The 22,885-nt window shown below is 38.6% G+C and overlaps 1 protein-coding gene across 2 annotated transcripts in view; it reads right to left on the bottom strand.

Annotated features, from left to right (window-relative positions):
• The window catches only part of TICRR (TOPBP1 interacting checkpoint and replication regulator), a 71,381-nt gene that overhangs the window by 21,419 nt on the left and 27,077 nt on the right, over positions 1 to 22,885 (bottom strand). For both annotated transcript variants that reach the window (XM_077124173.1, XM_077124172.1), the window contains exons 10-15: positions 9,304 to 9,397; positions 9,130 to 9,209; positions 8,719 to 8,955; positions 8,098 to 8,194; positions 5,273 to 5,330; positions 1,363 to 1,509 (exon numbers count right to left, since the gene is read on the bottom strand). In XM_077124173.1, coding sequence (XP_076980288.1) covers positions 1,363 to 1,509; positions 5,273 to 5,330; positions 8,098 to 8,194; positions 8,719 to 8,955; positions 9,130 to 9,209; positions 9,304 to 9,397 — 713 coding nt within the window. The remainder of the gene's footprint in view (positions 1 to 1,362; positions 1,510 to 5,272; positions 5,331 to 8,097; positions 8,195 to 8,718; positions 8,956 to 9,129; positions 9,210 to 9,303; positions 9,398 to 22,885) is intronic.

Here is a 22,885-nt window from a genome sequence, read left to right as displayed (position 1 = left end):
TATCCAGAATATGTAAACAACGTTTACAACTGAACAAAATGAAAAATAACCCAATTAAAAAATGGGCAAAATATTCAAACAGATATTTTTTCAAAGAATGTATTTTCAAGTGGCCAATAAACACATGAAAAGATACTCATCATTAGCCTTCAGGGAAATGCAAATCAAAACCACAGTGAGATATCATTTCTTAACCACTAGAATGACTACTAAAAAAAAAAAGCCAAAACCAAAACCAGAAAATTACAAGTGTGGGAGAGGATATGGAGAAATAGGAATCCTTACATATTGTTGGTGAGAATGTAAAGTGGTGCAGCTGATGTGGAAAACAGTGGTGAATCTTCAGAAAGTTAATTACAGAATTACTGCATGACCAGGCAATCTCATGTCTAGGTAAAAATCCCAAAGAATTAAAAGCAGGGACTCTTAACAGATATCTGCACACTGATATTCACAGTGGCATATTCACAACTGCCAAAAGATGGACACAACCCAAGTGTCCATCAACAGATGAATGGATAAACAAAATGTGGTGAATATATATAATGTAATATTATTTGGCCAAAAAATGAATAACATTCTGATGCATGCTATGATGACATCACCTTAAGTGAAATAGACACAAAAGGACAAATATTGTATGATTTTACCTATATGAAATAAGTAGAATATGCAAATTCATAAAATCAGAAACTAGAATATGGGTTGCCAGGGCAGGGGCAGGGTCAAGAATGGAGAGTTAGTATTTAACTGGTACGGAGTTTCGGTTTGGAATGATGGAAAAGTTTGGGTAATGAATGGTGGTAATGGAGGCACAACTTTGTGAATGTATTTAACACAGAGAAAGTAGATAAAATGTGAAATTTTAGGCTGTATATAAGTTACCAGAATTAAAAACAAAAACAAAAACCATAGAACTGTACCACATAAACAGTGAGCTCTAAAGGGCTACAGTTAATAGTGTAGTTATAATAACATTGTTTCATCAATTTTAACAAAGGTACCACATTAATGTAGAATGTTAATAATAGAGAAAACTGTGTAAAAGGGGTATATAGGAACTCTGGACTTTCTGAGTGATTTTTATGTAAACTTACAACTGTTCTAATTTAAAAAAAGAAAAGAAAAAGAAAACAAACAAAAGAAATGAAGTACTGTTATATGCTACAATATGAATAAACCAGGATTAATTTCAAGCTTGGAGGGAGAGAAACCCCAAGTACAAAACTAACTGATAGCAACCACAGAGAAGAGAGGAAAACTGACTGGGACCTTATGAGCTTCTGCAATAGTAAGTGGTGGTTGGGTCTGAGACCACCCCCCACCCCCATTCCTTCTCTTGGATTCCCGAAAACGTAGTACCTTTAGTCCTCCTGAAGTTGTCATGTTTATACTCCAGACCTTCCACAGCTGACACAGAATGGCTTCGAGGCAGTCCCTGCTTTAGGGGTCGCTTTGAAGGAGAAAGCATTTCCTGGTTGAAGAGGTTTCTTCGAACTTTGGTCACTTCTAAAAGCATCAAAAAAAAAAAAAAAAGCCACATATTTATCACTGACAAATGTCATATCTGAGAAAAGAAAGATAGCCCCAATATCCAAGAGAGAAGCTGCTTAAGGAAAACACTCTAGAGACTGACTGCTATTTTAATTTACTAAGCGGATTTCTCACAATGTTACATCCCCATGATACTAAAACTATTTACTCTTACAAATTCAATTTAAATCCAGTTTTTCAGGAACACAAGAGCCACATCACTTAAATTAGTTTTGATCATTGTAAAATAGACTTAATCCTTAAGTAAGAGTTTGGCTAATGTAGGTCGTGGTATTTTTTTTTTTTTACTTTATATTTTGAAATACTTTTAAACTTATAGGACAGCTGCAAAAATAGTACGAACCCCATACTGAGAACTCCAACATCCAGATACCCAGATCCACCAACTTTTAACATTTTGTCATATCATTCTATTTGTCTGTCTAGCTATTTATTTGAGAGTAGGTTGTATACGACATGCTCCCAGAATACTTAATACTTCCATGTATTATTTCCTAAGAACAAGGATAATCGCTTATGTATAGTTAAAGAGTTCAAGAAACTTAATATTGATATAAAGCTAACAGTCCATACACCAATTTTTTCATACGTCACAGTAATGTCCTTTTGGGTATTTTATCCTCCATTAGAAGATCCATTCCAGGATCATGTATGCATTTAATTGTCATTGTCTCTTTAATCTCTCTCTCTTTTTTAAATTGTGGAAACATACATGCTATATAAACTTTTCCATCTCAGGCACTCCCAGACATACAACTCAGTGGGATTAATCACAAATGCGATAAATATAATTAATTCACAATGTCTGTGGTGGTTTAAAGCTGTTTTGTACCCCAGAAAAGGCCATGTTCTTTAAATCCTCTCTTGTGGGTGTAGATCTATTGTAGGAGGGACACTTTGATTAGGTTGTTTCAACTGAGATGTGACCCACCCCATTCAAGTTGGATCTTAATTCTTTACTCGAGTCCTTTGTGATGATAAAAGAGAAAAACACCAGGGAACTCAGAGAGAAACACCAAGAAAGCTTGGAGAGAAAGGCCCCAGAGGTTCTACGAGAGGACCCACAGAAGCTCAGAGAGGAGGCCAATGAACAAGAAGCTGAGTGTAATGAGATGCTGGCCATGTGTCTTATTATCTGATGAGGAACCCCAGATACCAGCAGCCTTTCTTCCGAGAAGGTATCTGTCCTGTAGATGCCGTAATTTGGACATTTTCATAGATTATACATTTATAAACTAATAAATCCCTATTGTAAAAGCCAACCCAATTCTGGTATATAGCATTCCAGCAGCTTTAGCAAACCAAAACAATGTTCTACTACCCTCACTACCATCTATTACTAGAACTTCCTCATCAACCCCCAAAAGCCCTAAGCCCCTTAAACCATGATCTTTAGTTAACAGTACAATTAAGCTTTAGTTACTAGGACAATGATAAAAATGTACTATCATCAATTGTAACAAATGTTCCAGACCTATGCAAACTGCTGTTGGTGGGATGGTATGTGGGAATCTTAAATTTATTCATGATTGTTCTGTAAACCTACAACCTCTCTAATAAGGAGGGGGTGGGGAAAACCCTATGCACGTTATGCATTAATTCCATTCCCCAACCCCCCAATGCCTGGTACCTATACTGACTTTCTGTCTCTACGAACATGCATGTTCTAGCTATTTCATATAAGTGGAATCATGTTCTCTACCTCTTTTGACATATTTCACGGAACATATCTTTAAGGTTTACCCATGTAGTGGTGTGAATCAAAACTTCATTCCTTTTTGAGGCTGAATAATATATTAAATTTTGTTTATCCAGTCATCTGTTGATGGACAGTTGGGTTACATCTACCTTTTGGCTATTGTGAATAAAAGCTGCTATAAACATTGGTGTACAAATCTATTTGAGTCATTGCTTTCAATTCTTTTGGGGTATATAACTGGAAGTGGGTTTGCTGGGTCATATGTTATATGTTTGAAATTTCAAGAAACCGCCAAATTGCTTTCTACAGCAGTCATGGTCTTTTAATACACCCCAGCATTAGGATTATTTTTCTCACTTTGGACTTTTTTGCTGCCTTGGATTCAGTTCAGCTTCAAGTATGGAACCTAGAGCCTGTGTCTTTCAATTTCACTCTTTTACGCAACTCATTTAAAAAAACCAAATGAACCAGGATCCACAAACTGGGAAGAAGTCCCTATTTACCCACTGATGACATAAACAATGCTAATGACACCAATAACACGTATCATAGCTTCAAAAAACATTTCTCTAAATGTTTAAAAACATTTTAAAAGTCCCTGTTACATAAAGTCCCTACATATCTAGGCTGTCTGAAACTGATCATCTGTGAATCTGAAAGCTAAATTCAACTTTTTATTTTCTCTTCCCCCCCAACTTTTTATTCTGAAAAATGTAGTATCTACAGAAAATTTTAAAGAACAATAAACATATGCTCTTCAACAAAACTCAGTGTTAAAATTGTTTTCGCCCCTCACCCCTGTACAGATACAGTTTTCCCCTTGAACTATCTGAGAGTAAGCTGCAGACATCATAACCCTTCACATCCCTATATGTGAGCATGTACTCCTAAGAACAAGGACATTTCCTACATAACTACAATGCCATTATTACATTAAAAATGTTTTTAACACTGACAATATTATCTGGTATACAATCTATATTAGAGTTTCTCTAGTTGTCCCAATATTCTTTATGCCTCCCCCTTGCTAAATTTAAGATATAAGATGTAATACATATAGATATCACGTTTGAAAGCCTTTTATCTAAAACAGTTCCTGTGCCTTTTTTTCTTTATCTTTCATGACAATGCTTTTAAGATTTCCATTTTGTAGAATGCTACATATTTAAATGCTTTAAGGAAGGTACACAGGTGGTTCAGTGGTAGAATGCTCGCCTTCCATGCAGGAGATCCAGGTTTGATTCCCAGAACCATGCACCCAAAAAAATTTTTAAAATGCTTTAATGAGATTTTTTTCATTTTCCTTTTTTTGTATGTGAAAAATAACATATATACAAAAAAAAAATAAATTTCAAAGCACAGCACAACAATTAGTTGTAGAACAGATTTCAGAGTTTGGTGTGGGTTACAATTCCACAATTTTAAGTTTTTATTTCAAGCTGTTCTAACATACTGGAGACTAGAAGAAATAGCAATATAATGATTCAGCAATCATATTTGTTTGTTAAACCCTACCTTCTCTGTATAACTCCACCATCTCCTTTGATCTTTCTCCCAATCTTAAGGGTTATTCGGGCTATGTACATTGTTAGAAGGGGCTGTCAATAATATGGAATAGGGGAAGGAACTAATTGATGTTCTGCAGAGGTTTGCCCTCTGCATTTTAGGACTTATCTGGTCCAGGGACCCATCTGGAAGTTGTAGGTTTCCGGAAAGTTACCAGAAACTTTCCAGAAAGTGCATGGAAATTTTGTAGAATCTTATATATAACACCCTAGGTGTTCTTTAAGATTGGCAGGAATGATTTTGGTTTGGGTTTGGCAAATTATGTAGGTAAGAATACAATATTTTGAGATATCTTATTTCCTCTAAGCATGGTATCTGGATATAATTTATTTAGCAACAATTATACAAAACCATTATTCACAATGCTAGGCATCTGGTTAAATATACACAAATCAAAGTAAATTTGTCATTGTAGTGAATAAATGAGCAATACCCTGAGAAAACAAAGTTTACCTTGCACTGTATCTTTTACTGGGAGTGGAGGCTGCTGAAGAATAGAGCGGAGGTTCTCCTGAAAGATGAAGAATATCTAATAAGAAAATTTTAAATAAACATTCATTTAAAATGAAGGAATAAAAATTCCACATGAAACTCTGACTCTTGCAGTTCCACTTGTAGGAATTCATAATAGAAACAGTTGTAAAATCCACTAAATCAGATATATGTTCCAAGATATTCACTGCTGCATTGTTGTAATACAAAATAAAAATTATTCTAAATGCCCATAAAAAAATGCAATAATTAAAAAAATAATTCACATATACAAAAAAGGCCTGGGAAGATGTACAACAAACTGTTACCAGTGATTACTACTGAAGAGGGGACAAGAGGGACATTCTGTTCACTTTACATGACTTTAATTTTTTTTTATAATTATGTATACTTTTTATAACTAAAAAATAAAGAAAATCCCTTATATATAAATTAAAGAGTAGCTCCATTCTCTTAGGAATTTATCTGTATCAAATTGCTATTCATTTGCTTTTTGAAGTAGAGGTTTCAAGAACCTAAATCTGAGATGCATCGGAGTGGAGCTGTTTTTGAAGGGTGTTAATTTTTTCAATCATGGCACTATAAATAATTGAAAAATGAACTATCTTACATGGGAGAGTACTATGATCTTAACAAATGAGCTTGGTGATACCACCAAGGTGTTGCTGGTAACACATGGATGTGATGACTCTTAATCATATATATTGGTTAATAACTTCTAAGGAATTAAATTGCAATTGTGAAAATTTAGTATACAAATTATATCTTAATTCTGGTATCAGAAAACTATGGCTTGCAGGTCAAATCTGGGTCACCTCCTATCTTTGAAAATAAAGTTTTGCTGGAGCACAGCCACACCATTCATTTACAATTGTCTATGCTGCTTTTGTATGACAGTAGAGTTGAGTAGCTACATCAGACTGTATGGTCTGCAAGCCCTTAAATAGTTACTGTTTGGCCCTTTACAGAAAAAATTTGTCAAGTCTTGTTAATCCATATCACAGAAAGAAAAACTAAGGGAATCAATGGAAAATAAAGAAATAAATGGGATATCCTTAAAATTAAACACTTTGGTGCATCAAAGAACTTTGTCAGGAAAGTAAAAAGGTAGCCTACACAATGGGAGACATTATTTGGAAACCACATATCAGATAAGGGTTTAATATCCAGAATATATACAGATTCTACAACTCAACAACAAAAAGACAACCCAATTAAAAAACGGGCAAAAGACATGAACAGACATTTTTCAGAAGATTAAATACAAATGGCTAAAAGGCATACGAAAAGATGTTCCACTTCACTGGCTATTAGGGAAATGCAAATCAAAACCATAATGAGATATCATCTCACACCCACTAGAATGTAAAAAAGAGGCACACTTATTTACTGTTGATGGAAATGGAGAATGGTTCAACCACTCTGGAAGGCAGTTTGGCGGTTCCTCAAGAAGTTAAGTATAGAATTGCCATAAAACAAAAACAAAAACAAAACTAAGGGAGTACAGCTACAAGGTATTGGGGCGGGTTTTAATATTATTTTAATCACTGTGCTCTCCTGGAGTTAAGAGATCTAAATTTAATACTGAGCAGGTCAGTTCCCAGATACTCTAGGCAAAAGAATGAATACACACTATTGTAATTAATGTGTATATATTTAAGACCATGCATCCTACAAGTTCATTGTTCTTTGAGCTAACCATATTGATCCTTCAGGACACAGATTTATTCTATAAAATCTCAACATCTGGTACTTTCAGTTTAACAACAGTCATTAATCTGTGGTACTGACTTAGACATGAGAAGACATTCTTTATTAACCAAAATCAAATCTTGATCGCAGTGAATCTGGTAAAGAAGGAAACTGTTTTGGCCAATATAAAACAAAAACTCCAAATAGTAGGGCTAGGAAGGATTGGATTGAAAAACATTGACAAAACTAGTGAGAAAGGAGGTCTAACATAAAATCTTTTGGCTGCTCACTTTTGGATTTCATATTCTCCAGTAAGGAGTCCGAGATTTGCATCTCATTCATAGATGAAGTATACAAAGAGAATGCTACTAACTCTTTAAAAGAAATCCCACCTCCAATTCCAAAGTACAGCTTAATATCTAGAAAGAGAGCAAAGCATTAAGAGTGATTAATGCTGCTAAAGATACTTTCATAGAATTCCAACTCAGAGAATTGATTTCTGTAGTTCAAGTTTCAATGCATCCTTAATCTTTTTTCCTTAGTAAAATGTTAATTCACATTTAATAAATAGAATCCAGTTGTTTACTTTTTTAAAAATTTTTCTGGGCACACAACGAAAACCTCAAGTCCGTATATCTAATGCCACAGAAAGACAATTACTATCTATCCTCTTCCACTTTTTTAAACTTGTTACTTAAGTAAAACATATACACTGAAAAGTACTTTTTGACATGCAACCAAAGTGCTATTATGATTATATATCAAATTTCAATTATCTCTTTGCTTATTTTATGAGTTTTTCTTATCTACATTAAAGATTTTGAATTCATTTATTTATCCCTAATTTTTATTTGCTACTTTTCTTCATGTTACTTCTAGTTTCACACTTTTGGGGAAGGTGACTAATCTCTTAATACATTTATATTTCCTTATTCTGTAGATTACAGTTTTATATACATGCATAAATATATTTATTTTATTTCTGGATCCTCTGATGTGCATTACTCAAAAGTAGAGACATAGTCTTGCATTCTTATTTACGGTCAACTTGGGCAGGAATGAAAAAAATTTCTTGTCTATTGGAGATTACTTACATTTTTTTTAACTCTTTTGGATACTTTGGGAATTTCAATTTGTCGACGATTCTGTGAAACTTCTGCAATGCTTTTATGTCTTATTAATGCATTTTTCCTTTTAAAAATAAAAAGAAACACATCAGAGAGTTGTTATACAACACAGAGTTGTTCAATTGGAATGGAACTAGATACTAAAATAAAACATTATTTAAATAAAAACCAATTATTTGGAGGTTGGCTAGGGTTTATAGCAAAAACAAGTCAATCCCAGAATTTCAAAAGTACCTACTATAAGTTCAACTAAAGAATCAAAGAAAATTTAAAAAAAAAAAAAAAAAAGGGAAAGCTGAAACTCAAAACTTATTTCAGAGAAGGCTCCTAATTCCTGGAGACTGCATATGGACAGTCAAGAAGTGCTTTTTAAACTACAAAATAAATACTATACACGCCCTGGAATATAAAAAGAGTAGTCAGAAACTCACTGTTAGGAACTCTAATGGCTGGTTTCTGTAATTCAGTACATAAGGGGAACTAATAATTCAATAAATTACAAGGACAAAGACAACTGGACTATGGTTTAAACACGGCCTCTATCAGAACTATAGCTGCAAGAATTCCTTCTGTTCCTTGAGCTCCTACCTTCTCTTCTTAGCTGATCTGGAACGAAGATCCTCCAGTTGGTCAGATTCAGTGCGATCTGACATGGATCTAGCACTCGACAAAAGAGGTACAGAAAGAACTGGTGATTTACTCTCCTGGGTCATGGAGTCATCGCTGAAAAAATCTGTAGGAAGGACACCAGCCAGCTTCTGAGGAATCACAAACCCGAGGCTGTTATAAAGGTTTCCAAGTGTCTTTGGAATAGAGCCAATATACCTGTGGAATAGAGGGTTAAACATGAAACAGTCAGCTACCATTTCACCCTGTTTATTTCTTCCCTCACACAGCATGAAAAATAGTCTTTACAATTCAATAATTCTGAGACAATATCATAAGTAGCTGTAGGTAAAATACTTTAAATAAAGTTAAGAAAGCAGTCATCAAACTTACAATCCCAAGATTTCCTCCAGAAATTTTGCTAGGTATGCTGGATCTTCAGTTAAATACATTATGCGCAGCAAATCTGTCACCTGAAGGAGGTTAGAGAAAATTACTATATGCCCACTGCAGGGAAGCCGAAAGCATTTACAGCACAAACCCAATGGCATTAAGCTCTGTACTTGCCTCCTCCACTATCTGCTCCATATCATCTGTATTTTCTTGTATGGAAGGGCACTGCAGACACATCTCCAAGCGAAGGAATACCTGAAGTTGGCATCTTTAAGGAAAAGAAAAAAGACTTCATCATATCTACTCTGAATGCCACTGGTCCCATTCACTGCGCGCTCCTTCCTTAAGCACAGATTTATCTATATAAGAAATAAGTAGATAAAAGGACGAATCATTGCTTTTCCTAAAACACCTATATGATTATTAGGTAAATAATAATCTGTATATTAGATCCTAAAGAATCAGCACAAAACCATCTTCAAGCAATCAGCAGACTATTTTAAAATTATATAAGCAGGCACCTGTCCTCCCACAGAAGGTTTGAACAACCAAAAGAACTGGCAGAAGCATCTTTCTCAAAGCTCCAGAAAACAGTTAAAGGACTGCTGTAACAAGGTAAGCACCAAATCAAGAAAAAGGATCTTAAAAATGGTAGAAACAGAAAGAAAGAAGGCAGAATAGTGTTTAGCAGGGGTGGTAGGAGGGGGAAATGAGGAATTATTACAAAATGACTATGAGTTTTGACTTGGGATGATAAAAATAGTCTGAAAGCAATTAGTGGTGGAAGTTATACAGTATTGTGCTTAATGTCAAAAATTGTCCACTTAAAATGGTTAAAATGATTTTTATATTATATATATATATATTTTATTTTACCACAATTAAAATAAATGCAGACTTCCAGGAAGATGGCCGACTAGAGTAGCTTGAGGTTAGCCCTGCTCCATGGAAAAGTTAAAGAAGGGACAGGAGGGTGACTGAGGCGGCAATTCGGGAGGGTGCTGACCTGGGAGAGCCTTCTGCACCACATGTGGCAGCCCTGGTTGCAGAGACTGAGGAATTGAGAGGCAGGAACCGAGAGGCAGTAAGCTGGAGCCCGGCGTGGAGACATGGAGCCTGAGGGAGTGCAGACTGGAGCATAGGACTAGAAAGTAAGCCAGGCCAGGTTCCTCGGACGCACTACCCTCACCAGTGCAGCCCCGTGAAGAGTAACTCACCCAACACTGAACGCATCTGAACACCATCACCCTCTTCCATTCCCCACGCTCCAGGCGCCCCCACCCCACCAGCCCCCAGTGCACGTACCTGCCCCCCACCCCCACCCCAAGTGCAGGCCAACTCACCTCTCCTGCAACCCACCCCCTCCCTGTTCCCTGCACGCTGCTGACAGCACGTAAAGATTGCAGGCACTAACCTCCATAACTAGGCTACCCCTGCCCCCCACCCATAGTGTCACCGAGCCTCACCCTGCCCTCCCTGAGCTTAGGACATCCCTTTACAGCACTCCTAGGCCCGCACACACACAGGGGCCCTCAATCACGTCATTCAGCTCTGGGAACCACACTTTACAGCTGTCCTAAACCATGCACACGCACAGGCCTCAGCCTCACTTCCCAGCTCTGAGAAGGTGCCGACCTGTGCAGCCTGGTCACATCTGCCCCCAATCCATGGAAGTGTAATGCTGACCAGCTGCCACAGCTCTACGTATGCGCAAAAAAGGGCTCTGTGTCTTAGACCAGCACACACCAGGGTTACGTCCCCCAGACCGGTGCACCTGCACAGGTACACCTTCCCTGGCCGGGAGCCTACGTTCACAAGCATCAGCATTAACATTCCCAACCTGCGCCCATATCTGCCCTGAAACAAATCAATGTACTGAGAGCTCAACCCCATGCCCTGCTCCCTGCTGTACAACCATCCCGCAAACAAAAGGCCTTAGACAACTAAAATCAATCAAGATATTTACATGTCACGAGGACAGCAGAAGATCACTAAGCATATCACAATGCAGACAGATATAGCCCTGCCTAATGACCAAATTAAAACATCAGAGACACAGATGTTAGAACAACTAATCAAAGATGTTCATACAACTCTCCTTAATAAAATAAATGGGATAGCAAATGACATAAAGGAGATCAGGAAGAAAGTAGAAGAGCACAAAGAGGAACTTGAAAGGAAAAGTAGAAAAATAGCGGAAAGCAGAGAGATTTAACTCTGTTGACCAAATAAAAAACATACTAGAGGCACACAACACCAGATCTGAAGAGACAGAAGAAAGAATAAGTGATACAGAGGACAGGATAAATGACTTCAAAGACTCAAAACAGCAAATGGCAAAAATGATGGAAAAAATTGAATGGGAACTCAGGGAAATGATAGACAAAACAAAGCACACAAATACAGGAATCATTGGCGTTCCAGAAGGAGAAGAGAGAAAATGGGCTAGGAAGAGTAGCTGAGAACATAACGGGGGAAAACTTCCCAACCCTCATAAAGGACATAAATATACAAGTTAAAGAAGCCCAATGAACTCCAAGCAGAATAAATCCAAATAGGCCTTCCCCAAGGCACATACTAATCAAATGTTGAAAAGAAGCAGAAAATCCTGAAAGAAACAAGAGAAAAATAATCTACTACATACAAGGGAAATCAAATAAGACTGAGTTCAGACTACTCAACTAGCACCCTGGAGGCAAAAAGGCATTGGTATGATATATTAAAGACTGAAAGAGAAAGACTTCCAGCCAAGACTTCTGTACCCAACCTAACTGTCCTTCAAAATTGAGGGAGAGATTAAAGTTTTCACAGACAAAGAAGTCCTGAAAGAATTCGTCAACAAGAGACTGGCCCTATAAGAAATACTAAAAGGAGTTCTGTTGGCTGAAAAAAAAAGACAGGAGGGGAAGTCTGAAGGAGGGCACAGAATTGAAGAGTACCACTAGGGGTAATTTAAAAAATACAAAGAGAAAGAGGGAAGAGAACACATTGATTTGACAAATAAAATAAAAAAGATAAGATGTTGGAATCAAGAAATGCCTTTTCAGTAATAACTCTGAATGTCAATGGACTAAATTTACCAATTAAAAGATACAGATTGGCAGAATGGATTAAGAAACATAATCCAGCTATATGCTGCTTACAAGAGACTCATTTTGGACACAAGGATACAAATAGATGGAAAGTGAAAGGATGGAAAAAGATTTTCCACGCAAGTTGTAACCAAAACAAAGCAGGAGTAGCTATACTAATATTGGGCAAAATAGACTTTAAATGTAAAGACATCATAAGAGACAAAGAAGGACATTATATACTAATTAAAGGATCAATTCACCAAGAAGATATAATAATCATAAATGTATATGCTCCCAATCAAGGAACTCCAAAGTACATGAGACAGACATTGGCAAAACTGAAGGGAGCAATAGATGTTTCAACAATAATAGTAGGAGACTTCAATACACCACTCTCCTCTATAGACAGAACAACCAGACAGAAGATCAACAAGGAAATAGAGAAGTTAAATAACTTGAGAAATGAATTAGACCTAACAGATATATAGGTCATAAAACCCCAAAGCACAAGGTTATACATTCTTCTCTAGTGCTCATGGAACATTCTCCAGGATGGATCACATGCTGGGACATAAACCAGGTCTTTATAAAATATAAAAATATTGAAATTATTCACAGCACTTTCTCTGACCACAATGGAATAAAGCTGGATCTCAATAACCACCAAAGAATGAGAACATTCACAAACATATGGAGATTAAATAATACACTCTTAAACAACCAGTGCGTCAACGAAGAAATTGCTAGAGAATTCAGTAGCTATCTGGAGATGAATGAAAATGAGAATACAACTTATCAGAACTTACGGAATGCAGCAAAGGTTGTGCTGAGAGAGAAATTTATTGCCTTAAATACCTATATTAAAAAATAAGAAAGAGCAAAAATCAAGGGCTTAACAGCAAACCTGGAGGAACTTGAGAAAGAATAGCAAACTAACCCCAAAGCAAATAGGCGCAGCGAAACAACAAAGTTTGAAGCAGACATAAATTAATGGGAGAGCAAAAGAACAATAGAAAGAATCAATAAAACCAAAAGTTGGTTCTTTGAGAAAATCAACAAAATTGATGGGCCACTAGCAAAACTGATGAAGAATAAAACAGAGGATGCAAATAAACAAAGTCAGAAATGAGAAGGGGTGTGTTACCACAGACCCTGAAGAAATAAAAGAAAATCATAAGAGGATACAATGAACAACTATACACCAACAAACTAGACAATTTAGATGAAATGGGCAAATTCCTGGAGATACACAAACAAGCTACACTGACTCAGGAAGAAAAAGAAGATCGCAACAAACCAATCACAAGTAAAGAGATTCAGTCAGTCAACAAAAATCTTCCTACAAAGAAAAGCCCAGGGCCAGATGGCTTTACAGGGGAATTTTATCAAACATTCCAGAAAGAACTAACACCAATCCTGTTCAAACTTTTCCAAAAAAGTGAGGAAAAAGGAACTCTATCTAACTCATTTTATGAAGCTAATATCATTTTAATACCAAAACCAGGTAAAGATGCTATAAGAAAGGAAAACTACAGGCCCATCTCCCTAATGAACATAGATGCAAAAATTCTCAATACAATATTAGCAAATCAAATCCAACAGCACATTAGTGTTTATACCAGGAATGCAAGGATGGTTCAATACAAGAAAATCAATTAATGTAATACAGAACAAATTGAAAGGGAAAAAAAATCACACGATCATCTCAAGTGATGCTGGAAAAGCATTCGACAAAATTCAGCATACTTTTCTGGTACAAAAAACTCCAAAAGATAGGAATCAAAAGTAACTACCTCAATATGATAAAGGGAATATATGAAAAACTGATGCCAGCATCATACTCAATGGAGAGAGACTGAAAGCCTTCCCTCTCAAATCAGGTACAAGACATGCCCATTGTCACCATTATTATTCAACATTGTGCTAGAAGTTCTAGCTAGACAATCAGGCAGGACAAAGAAATAAAAGTCATCCAAATTGGAAAGGAAGAAGTAAAACTCTCATCATTTGCAGATGATATGATACTATTCTTGGAAGATCCCCAGAAATCTACAGCAAAGTTACTTGAGCTAATAAACAAATTCAGCAAGGTGGCAGGATATAAAATTAATGTGCAAAAATCAGTAACATTTCTATACACAAGCAATGAGCTAGCTGAGGAATCAGTTAAGGAAAAATTCCATTCAAAATAGCAACTAGAAGAATCAAATCTTAGGAGTGAACTTAACTAGGGATGTAAAGAACTTGTAAACAGAAAATTATATAACATTGCTAAAAGAAATCAAAGGAGATCTAAATAGGTGGAAAGACATTCCCTGCTCATTGATAGGAAGGCTAACTAGAGTTAAGATGTCAATTCTACCCAAATTGATCTATAGATTCAACAATTCCAATCAAAATTCCAATCAAAATTCCAACAACCTACTGTAAAGATTTGGAAAAGCTAATTACAAATACATCTGGAAGGGAAAGAGACTCCAAATAGCTAAAAGTATCCTACAAAAGAAGAACGAAGTGGGAGGATTAACACTTCCTGCCTTTGAAACCTATTATAAAGCCACAGTGGTCAAAACAGCATGGTACTGGCACAAAGACAGAAGCACTGGCCAATGGAATTGAATCGAGAGTGCAGATATAGACCACCAAATCTATGGTCAACTGATTTTTGACAAGGCCCCTAAATCCTCTGAACTGGGACAAAATAGTCTTTTCAATAATTGGGCATGGAAGAACTGTATATCAATAGCCAAGAGAATGAAAGAGGACCCCTATCTTATACTCCATACAAAATTAACTCAAAGTGGATCAAACAAGACTAGCAACATAAAGCTTCTATAAGAAAATGTAGGGAAGCATCTTCAAGACCTAGTAACAGGAGGTAACTCTCTAAATTTTACACCAAAGCACAAGAAAGAACAGAAAAAAATAAATGGGAACCCCTCAAAATCAAATACTTCTGCATCTCAAAAGACTTTGTCAGGGCCATGGTGGCTCAGCAGGTAAGAGTGCTCGCCTGCCGTGCCCGAGGACCCGGGTTCGATTCCCGGTGCCTGCCCATCTGAAAGAAAAAAAAAAAGACTTTGTGAAAAAGGTGAAGAGGCAGCCAACTCAATAGGAGAAAATATCTGGAAATCACATATCAGACAAAGGTTTGATTTCCTGTATATACAAAGAAACCATACACTCAACAACAAGAGAACAAACAATCTAATTATAAAATGGGCTAACGATGTGAATAGGCATTTTTTTGAAGAGCAAATACAGATGGCTCAAAAGCACATGAAGAGATGCTCATTTTCACTGGCTATAAGGGAAATGCAGATCAAGACTACAATGAGATACCACCTCACACCTGAAAGAATGGCAAACAGGAAACTATAAATGTTGGAGAGGATGTGGAGAAATTGGTACACTTATGCACTGCTGGTGGGAACGTATAATGGTGCAGCCACTATGGAAGACTGTTTGGCGATTCCTTTCCTTAAGAAACTAAATAATCAGTTGCCCTATGAACCCAGCAATAGCATTACTTGGTATATACCCAGAAGAGCTAAAAGCGACACAAACAGATATTTGCACACCCATGTTCATGGCAGCATCATTCACAATTGCCAAAAGATGGAAACAAACCAAATGCCCATCAACAGACGAGTCAATCAACAAAATGTGCTTTATACATACGATGGAATATTATGCAGTAGTAAGGCAAAATGACGACCTGAAGCACATGACAAGATCAATGAGCCTTGAGGACATAATGCTGAGTGAAGTTAGCCAGATGGAAAAGGATAGATACTGTATGAGTCCACTTATATGACCAGCACAAAGGTATAATCAGAGGCTTATAATACGGAAGATAAGGGATTTAGAGATACATAGAAGGTAGAGATAGGTGAACCATTAGCTAAAGAGGTTGAACTCCAATGTAAGGGGATAGGAGTGAAAGTGATTCTCTAGTGGGTCCAGAAGTAATATTACCATTTTGAAGACGAACAAGACTGAAAGGGGTTGTATAGACCTACATCAGTGTCCCACTGACTCACACTAGAAATATGAATTTCTCGTAAGAATTATTTCAAAGATATGATTCTTGTATAAAGTGTGTTTAAGTCCATGGTACAGGGGAAAACTGCTATTGCATGCTATGAGCTATGTTCAAAAGGAAACTATCAGCACTACCACAGCCACAGCAGAGGTAAATAATGGGGGGAGGGACAAGAGTTAAGAGGTTTAGTTCTCCTATTTGGCAAGGGTTTCTTTATTGGTTTTCTGTCTCATGGGAACAATGAAATTATCTAAAATTGAGAATGTTGATGGACTATGGACTTTGTGCCCTCTACATGATGCCTGATGAATGCAGATGGCTTAAGTATGCACTGACAGAGAAGTAGATTGGCAAACTTACGAATAACATACTTATGAATGAAGGTTGTGCTGCTACAAAAAGGAACAATGTCGTGAGGCATGCAACAAAGTGAACATGTGGGACATTTGATGAGACAAAATAAGCCAGAAACAAACAACAACAATGCTAATGGTCACCTTTAGAAAATTTTCATAAGAAAACAGGGGCCCAGATTATAAGCTTTTAGAGCAGACACATTAAGTCAGGAGTGGTGATTATTCTTTCTGGATTTTTGAGAGGCTGTTTTATATATATAACCTGCTATTTAGAGATAAGAATGAAGCCAAATAGGTTGGGCTTAAAGTAATTCAGAACACAGGGATAAAGGAGACAGTGTCTATATTTTAGAACCACACATACTCTTTGTGACCAATGGAAGAAAGGTTTATTTGATCTAGAACTGAAATTTTCTGTGATGCATAATCTAATTCAACCTATCCGTATAGCTCATTTGAACAACTGAAACACAGGAAGCACAGAATAAGAAAGAGGTCCTTTAATCCTGTATAGATTATTGTAATGCCTGGAAACATCCTAGAGTATATTAAGCAGATAATCAGGAAGTATTGGCAAAGTCCCCTGAGAGCGGAGAATGAATATAGAATCATTAAACCTTACCATCAGGTATTCCCAATACTGTGCCAAACTTTAGGGACACCCAAATCAATAGGCCATGCCCTTGATCATGAAACTTACTCTTGTGAAGCTAATGCAGGTAGCAGAGAAGCTTAGACTACCTATAGGCATGCCTAAGAGTTACTTCTGGAAGACCTCTGTTGTTGCTCAGATGTGGCCTCAGTCTCTCTAAGTCCAACCCTGCACATGAAATCACTGCCCTTTTCGCTACGTGGGACATGACATCCGGGGGTAAAAGTCTCCCTGGCAATGTGGGAGATGACTTTCCAGGGATGAATCCTGACCATGCACCGTGGGATCAGAAATTACATCCTGACCAAAAGGTGGAAAAGAAATGTAATTAATAAAGCATCAGTGGCAGAGAGAGTTCAAATAGAGTCATGAGGCTACTCTGGAGGTTGCTCTTATGTAAACTTCAAGTAGACCTTGCTATCTATCATAACCTGCCAACCCCCAACCAGGATCATTCCAGACAATCCTAAAGAACACCTAGGGCAATATATAAGATTCCACAAGGGTTCCAGGCACTAGAGTTACTTTCCAGAAACCTACAACCTCCAGATGGGTCCCTGGTCCAGATAAGTCCTGAAACCTAGCCTAGCTTCTCCTGAACATCAGATAGTTTCCATCTTCCTACCTCATATTAGTGATAGACCCTTTCAATATTAAAAATTTAGAATTGCCATAGCCCAACCAACCCCAAAGAGAGGTATGGAAAGATCAAAGGTGATGATGGAATTATATATAGAAGATAGGACTTAACAAATGAATATGAATGAATGCTGAATCATTAAATTGATCTCTTTTAGTCTCCAGTATTTTAGAGCAGCTAGAAATAAAAACCTAAAATTGTGAAACTGTCACCCATGTCAAAGTCTGAAACGTGTTCTACACTAATTGTGGTGCTGAGCTTTGAAAGTTATTGCTTTTTTGTATATATGTTATTGTTCACAAAGGAAGAAGGAAAAAAAAGTCGATTGTGGTGATAAAAAAGTCTTTAAGCCCTATAGCGTCCTATATTCTGGAGTAGTTAGAAGGAAAAATATGAAGATCATATGGTAGCCCATGACAAACTCTGAGATCTGTCCTGTAACCACTTGTTGAAGAGTGCTTTGAAAACGATTGCTTTTTTATTTCTTTGCTTTGTATATATGTTATCATATACAATTAAAAAAGTTAAATATATATATATATTTAACCTGCCAAACCCCAACCAAAACCATTCCAGTCAATCCTAAAGAACATCTAGGGCAATATATAAGATTTTACAAAGTTTCCATGCACTAGCATAAGTTTCCAGAAACCTACAACCTCCAGATGGGTCCTGGACAAGACAAGTCTTGAAACCTAGAGGGCCCCCCTCTCCAGAACATCAGCTAGATCCACCTTCCTACCCTATATTATTGGCAGCCCCTTCTAACAAGAAAAAGTTAGAATGGGCATAGCCCAAATACCCCTAAAGAGTGGGAGAGAAAGCTCAAAGGTAATGGTGGAGCTATATAGAGAAGGTAGGGTTTAAGAAACGAATATGATTGCTTATTCATTAAATTGATATTTCTTTTAGTCTCCAGTATCTTAGGGCAGTTAGAATTAAAATCTAAAATTGTGGAATTGTAACCCACACCAAATTGAAATCTGTCCTACAACTAATTGTGCTGTGCTTTGAAATTTTCTTTTCCTTGTATATTTGTTATTCGTCACAAAAAAAGTCGATTGTGATGATAAAAAAAATATTTATTCCTTCTGGCCTCTTTATTCTGGAGCAGCTAGAAGGAAATATCTGAGATGATAGTATGGTAGCTAATGACAACTCTGGGACCTCTGTAACTACTTGTTGAAGACTGCTTTGAAAACTACTTCTTTTTTCTTTCTTTGCTTTGTATTTATCTTTATAACAAAAAAGTAAAGATAAAAAAAATCCATTGTTTCCAGACCATGTACTCCCCCCCACAAAAAAAAGCATTTAAAAAAAAAAAAAGCTAGGACCACCTGGTACCTTTGCTGCCCCCTCACATCCTTTCCCCAGCTCAGCTCCCAGTGCAGGTTGCTGGTGACAGTTTAGGAAGGAGCATAGTAACCCTCGAGCACATACTGGGAGCATACATGTCTGTCTCAATCTGTCTGGTAGCAGCCTGAAGGACCGATAGAGGACACTTGTTGTGGGTTCACCATTCCAGAACTTGCCCAGCAAGTAGAAGTCAGCCAAAAGACCTCTGCTATAGAACCCTATGGGAGAACAATCAACTTGTGGTTGCCTGGGGCATGGGTTTGCTGGCTGTGGGACATACAGTACAGAGCCTGGGACCAAGAAGAGATGCAGTTTCCTAGGAAACAGAGAACTTTTGTATCCATATAAATAGGAAAATCCCTGGGATTACGCACACATGCCCGAGAAAAGATGTACATTCAATAAGGACAAAGGGAAGACCCTACATTTTTCCTAGAGCTGTTTTCCAAATTCATTGTATGGCTAACCTCTAAAGGAGATCATTCACTCAGGCCAATCTGTAAAGACTTCTTTCTTTTTTCTTTCTGTTGGCTTCTAGCATTCAAGAAAAACTAAGTCTAACATTAGCTGGATACAAGCTTACTGAACAGGCTCCTCAGAATCTAAATTCCAGTGACAGCACATTAAAATGTCTAGGTTTCAACAAAATATTACAAAACATACAAAGAAAGAGGAAGTGATTACCCATGCAAAGGAGAAGATTAAAACATTAGAAACCTGGGACATACTGTAAAAAGGAATTTTATAAAGCTTAACAGTAGCTAATTTTTCCTGCTTAATTTAGCTATTTACATATATTTTAGCTTCTGAAATATCCAGCAAAAGCATTTGTGTCATTTTATATTCACGGCTATGCATTTGGTGTGAGTTAAGAATTATAAAGAAAAGAATTATGGGCCCCATCAGGCTGAAGATAAACAATCCTGGTGCAGAGGTTACTTGTTGTAAAACTGTTAAGAAATGCTTATTGTAAAACTGTTCTTATCTGCTTTTTTTGCAAAACAGCACCTGTGACCCATGCTCAACCCCCACCCCCCTCATCTTACCCTTTAAAAAGCTTTTGCAGACTTAGGTTCGGGGCTCTCTGTTCCTGCGTGTTCAGCGAGCCCCACACATGTGTGGAAAATAAACCCCTTGCGTGTTGCATGAGAGAACGTCTCTTGGAGTCCTCCTTTGCGTGGCAAAATTCTCAAATTCTTACATTTGGAGGTCCCACCGAGATCGGCTCTTCGTAAGGGGAGGCTCCAACAGCTCTTTCTCTCGGGGTAAGTGAGGCCTTTTTGTCTGAAGTGCGATCGCTTAGTCTGTCAGACTGGCAGTGACTGTCGGAGAGTCGCGTGAGCACTCCCCGACCGCAACCGGCAGACGTGTCCAGGGGTTGCAGGTCACTCTCCTGAGGGACGCCTCGGGATTAGGGGACCTCCGGGGACGCCTGGAGGCGTCCTACAGGGCCGACTCTGATTCTGTTTCCCTTCGGATGGGGGAAACTCGATCACAGTCATCAGGCCAGTCTGAGCTGTGTCTCTGAAACTGTGTAAATGTGGTGTGCCGGCTCTGTGTGTGTCTGTCTGTATTTGTGTGTTAGAAATTGTTTTTGTTTTACTGAAGATGGGTCAGGGAATGTCGACTCCACTTTCTCTGACCTTAAGACACTGGTCTGAGGTCAGGGAAAGAGGTCAGAATCTATCTCTTATTGTAAAAAAAAAAAAAAAAAAAGGCAAATGGCAGACCTTCTGCTCAGCTGAGTGGCCCTCTTTAATGTGGAATGGCCTCGGGAAGGAGCTTTTCATCTCCCCTTGATTCGGGCCGTCAAGTCAGTCATCTTCCGCCCTGACCCGTATGGCCACCCGGACCAGCAGCCCTACATCATGGTTTGGCAGGACCTGTGTGAAAACCCACCTCCGTGGGTAAAGCCGTTTCTTACTCCTCTTGGTCAACATGACTCCCCCTCTGTACTTCCAATCAAGGAGCCGGGTCCTTCTCAAGCTCCGAAACTCTATCCTTCTTTGCCTCCTGCAGTCCTACCGGAATCCCAATCGGATCTACTCCTCTTCAACGCAGGTCCTTCTTCCCCTCCTCCCTACCCTTCAGCTCCGGTACAGGACCTCCCTTCTCTTAGCTCACCTTCTCCCTCCTCTAGTTCTCTCTCCCCGCTCTCTTCCATTTCCTCTTCGCAGGTTCACCAAGAGACAATCCCAGATGAACCAGGACCGGCACATAGTACACGAAGCAGACGAGCACTAAGCCCATCTGATGTGGCGGTCACTCTCCCCCTCAGACCGTACGAGCCTCCAGTGGATGATGGACACGGGGGAGAAATGCCCGCTCTACAATACTGGCCCTTTTCCTCCTCTGACTTATATAACTGGAAAAATAATAACCCTCCTTTTTCCGAGGCTCCCACTAGGCTGACTGGATTGGTGGAGTCCCTTATGTTCTCTCACCAGCCCACTTAAGATGATTGTCAACAACTCCTGGGGACTCTCTTCACCATGGAGGAGCGAGATCGAATCCTACTGGAAGCCAGGAAGCAAGTTCCTGGACAAGACGGGAGACCCACCCAACTCCAGCATGTCATCGACGATCGGTTCCCGCTGCACCGCCCTAATTGGGACCCGAACACCTCTGAAGGTAGGGAGCATCTGTCCATCTGTCGCCAGACTCTAGTAGCGGGTCTCCGAGCAGCCGCACGCCGGCCCACCAATTTGGCCAAGGTAAGAGAGGTTATTCAGGGAGCGGACGAATTGCCCTCAGTCTTTTTAGAAAAACTAATGGAAGCATACCGTAGGTATACTCCCTTTGACCCTCAATCAGAGGATCAAAGAGCCTCAGTGGCCATGGCCTTTATCGGCCAATCAGCTCCAGACATTAGACGCAAGCTGCAGCGCTTAGACGGGTTGCAGGACCTAGCCTCGCGAGATTTAATCAAAGAAGCTGAAAAATGTTTTATAAGAGAGAGAGGAAAAAGAGTTGGTAAGAGAGAAAAGGAGAACGAAAAAATTAACAAAGATCCTGGCCACAGTAGTTGAAAGAAACACTGAAGGTAGAGGACAAGCTAAAGAAAATCCCTCAGGTCGGCGTTACCATACCCCTCTTAGTCCAGACCAATGCGCCTACTGCAAAGAAACTGGGCACTGGGCCAAAAACTGTCCGGAAAAAAAAAAAAAAAAATGGAGGGGTACTAGGCCCCCAAATTGGCAACAACCAGCCACGTTGGCTCTAGAAAGTGTAGACTAGGGGAGTCAGGGCTCGGCACCCCTCCCTGAGCTCAGGGTAAAATTTAATGTGGAGGGGGTACCAATTAATTTTGGAGTCGACACGGGAGCAGTAATATCGGCCCTCCAAGAACCTATAGGCCCGCTCTCTACAAAAAGGTCCTTGGTGCGGGGAGCAAATGGCAGTCGCTACTGCACCTGGACTACCAAAAGAACCATGGACCTGGGGAAGGGGAAGCTTCAACACTCCTTCCTAGTTATCCCTGAGTGCCCTGCCCCGCTTATGGGAAGAGACTTGTTAACTAAACTAAGGGCGAGAATCACCTTCAATCCTAAGGGGCCAAAGGTGGAATTTTTAAACCCGCTAGTAAGCCAACCTGTAATAACTGCCCTCACCTTGCCAGTTGAAGAAGAATAT

The sequence above is a fragment of the Tamandua tetradactyla genome, chromosome 12, assembly GCF_023851605.1.
Source record: "Tamandua tetradactyla isolate mTamTet1 chromosome 12, mTamTet1.pri, whole genome shotgun sequence".
Classification (NCBI taxonomy): domain Eukaryota; kingdom Metazoa; phylum Chordata; class Mammalia; order Pilosa; family Myrmecophagidae; genus Tamandua; species Tamandua tetradactyla.
Note: the sequence above shows the minus strand (reverse complement) of the source record. Positions and strands in the feature narration are given on the sequence as shown.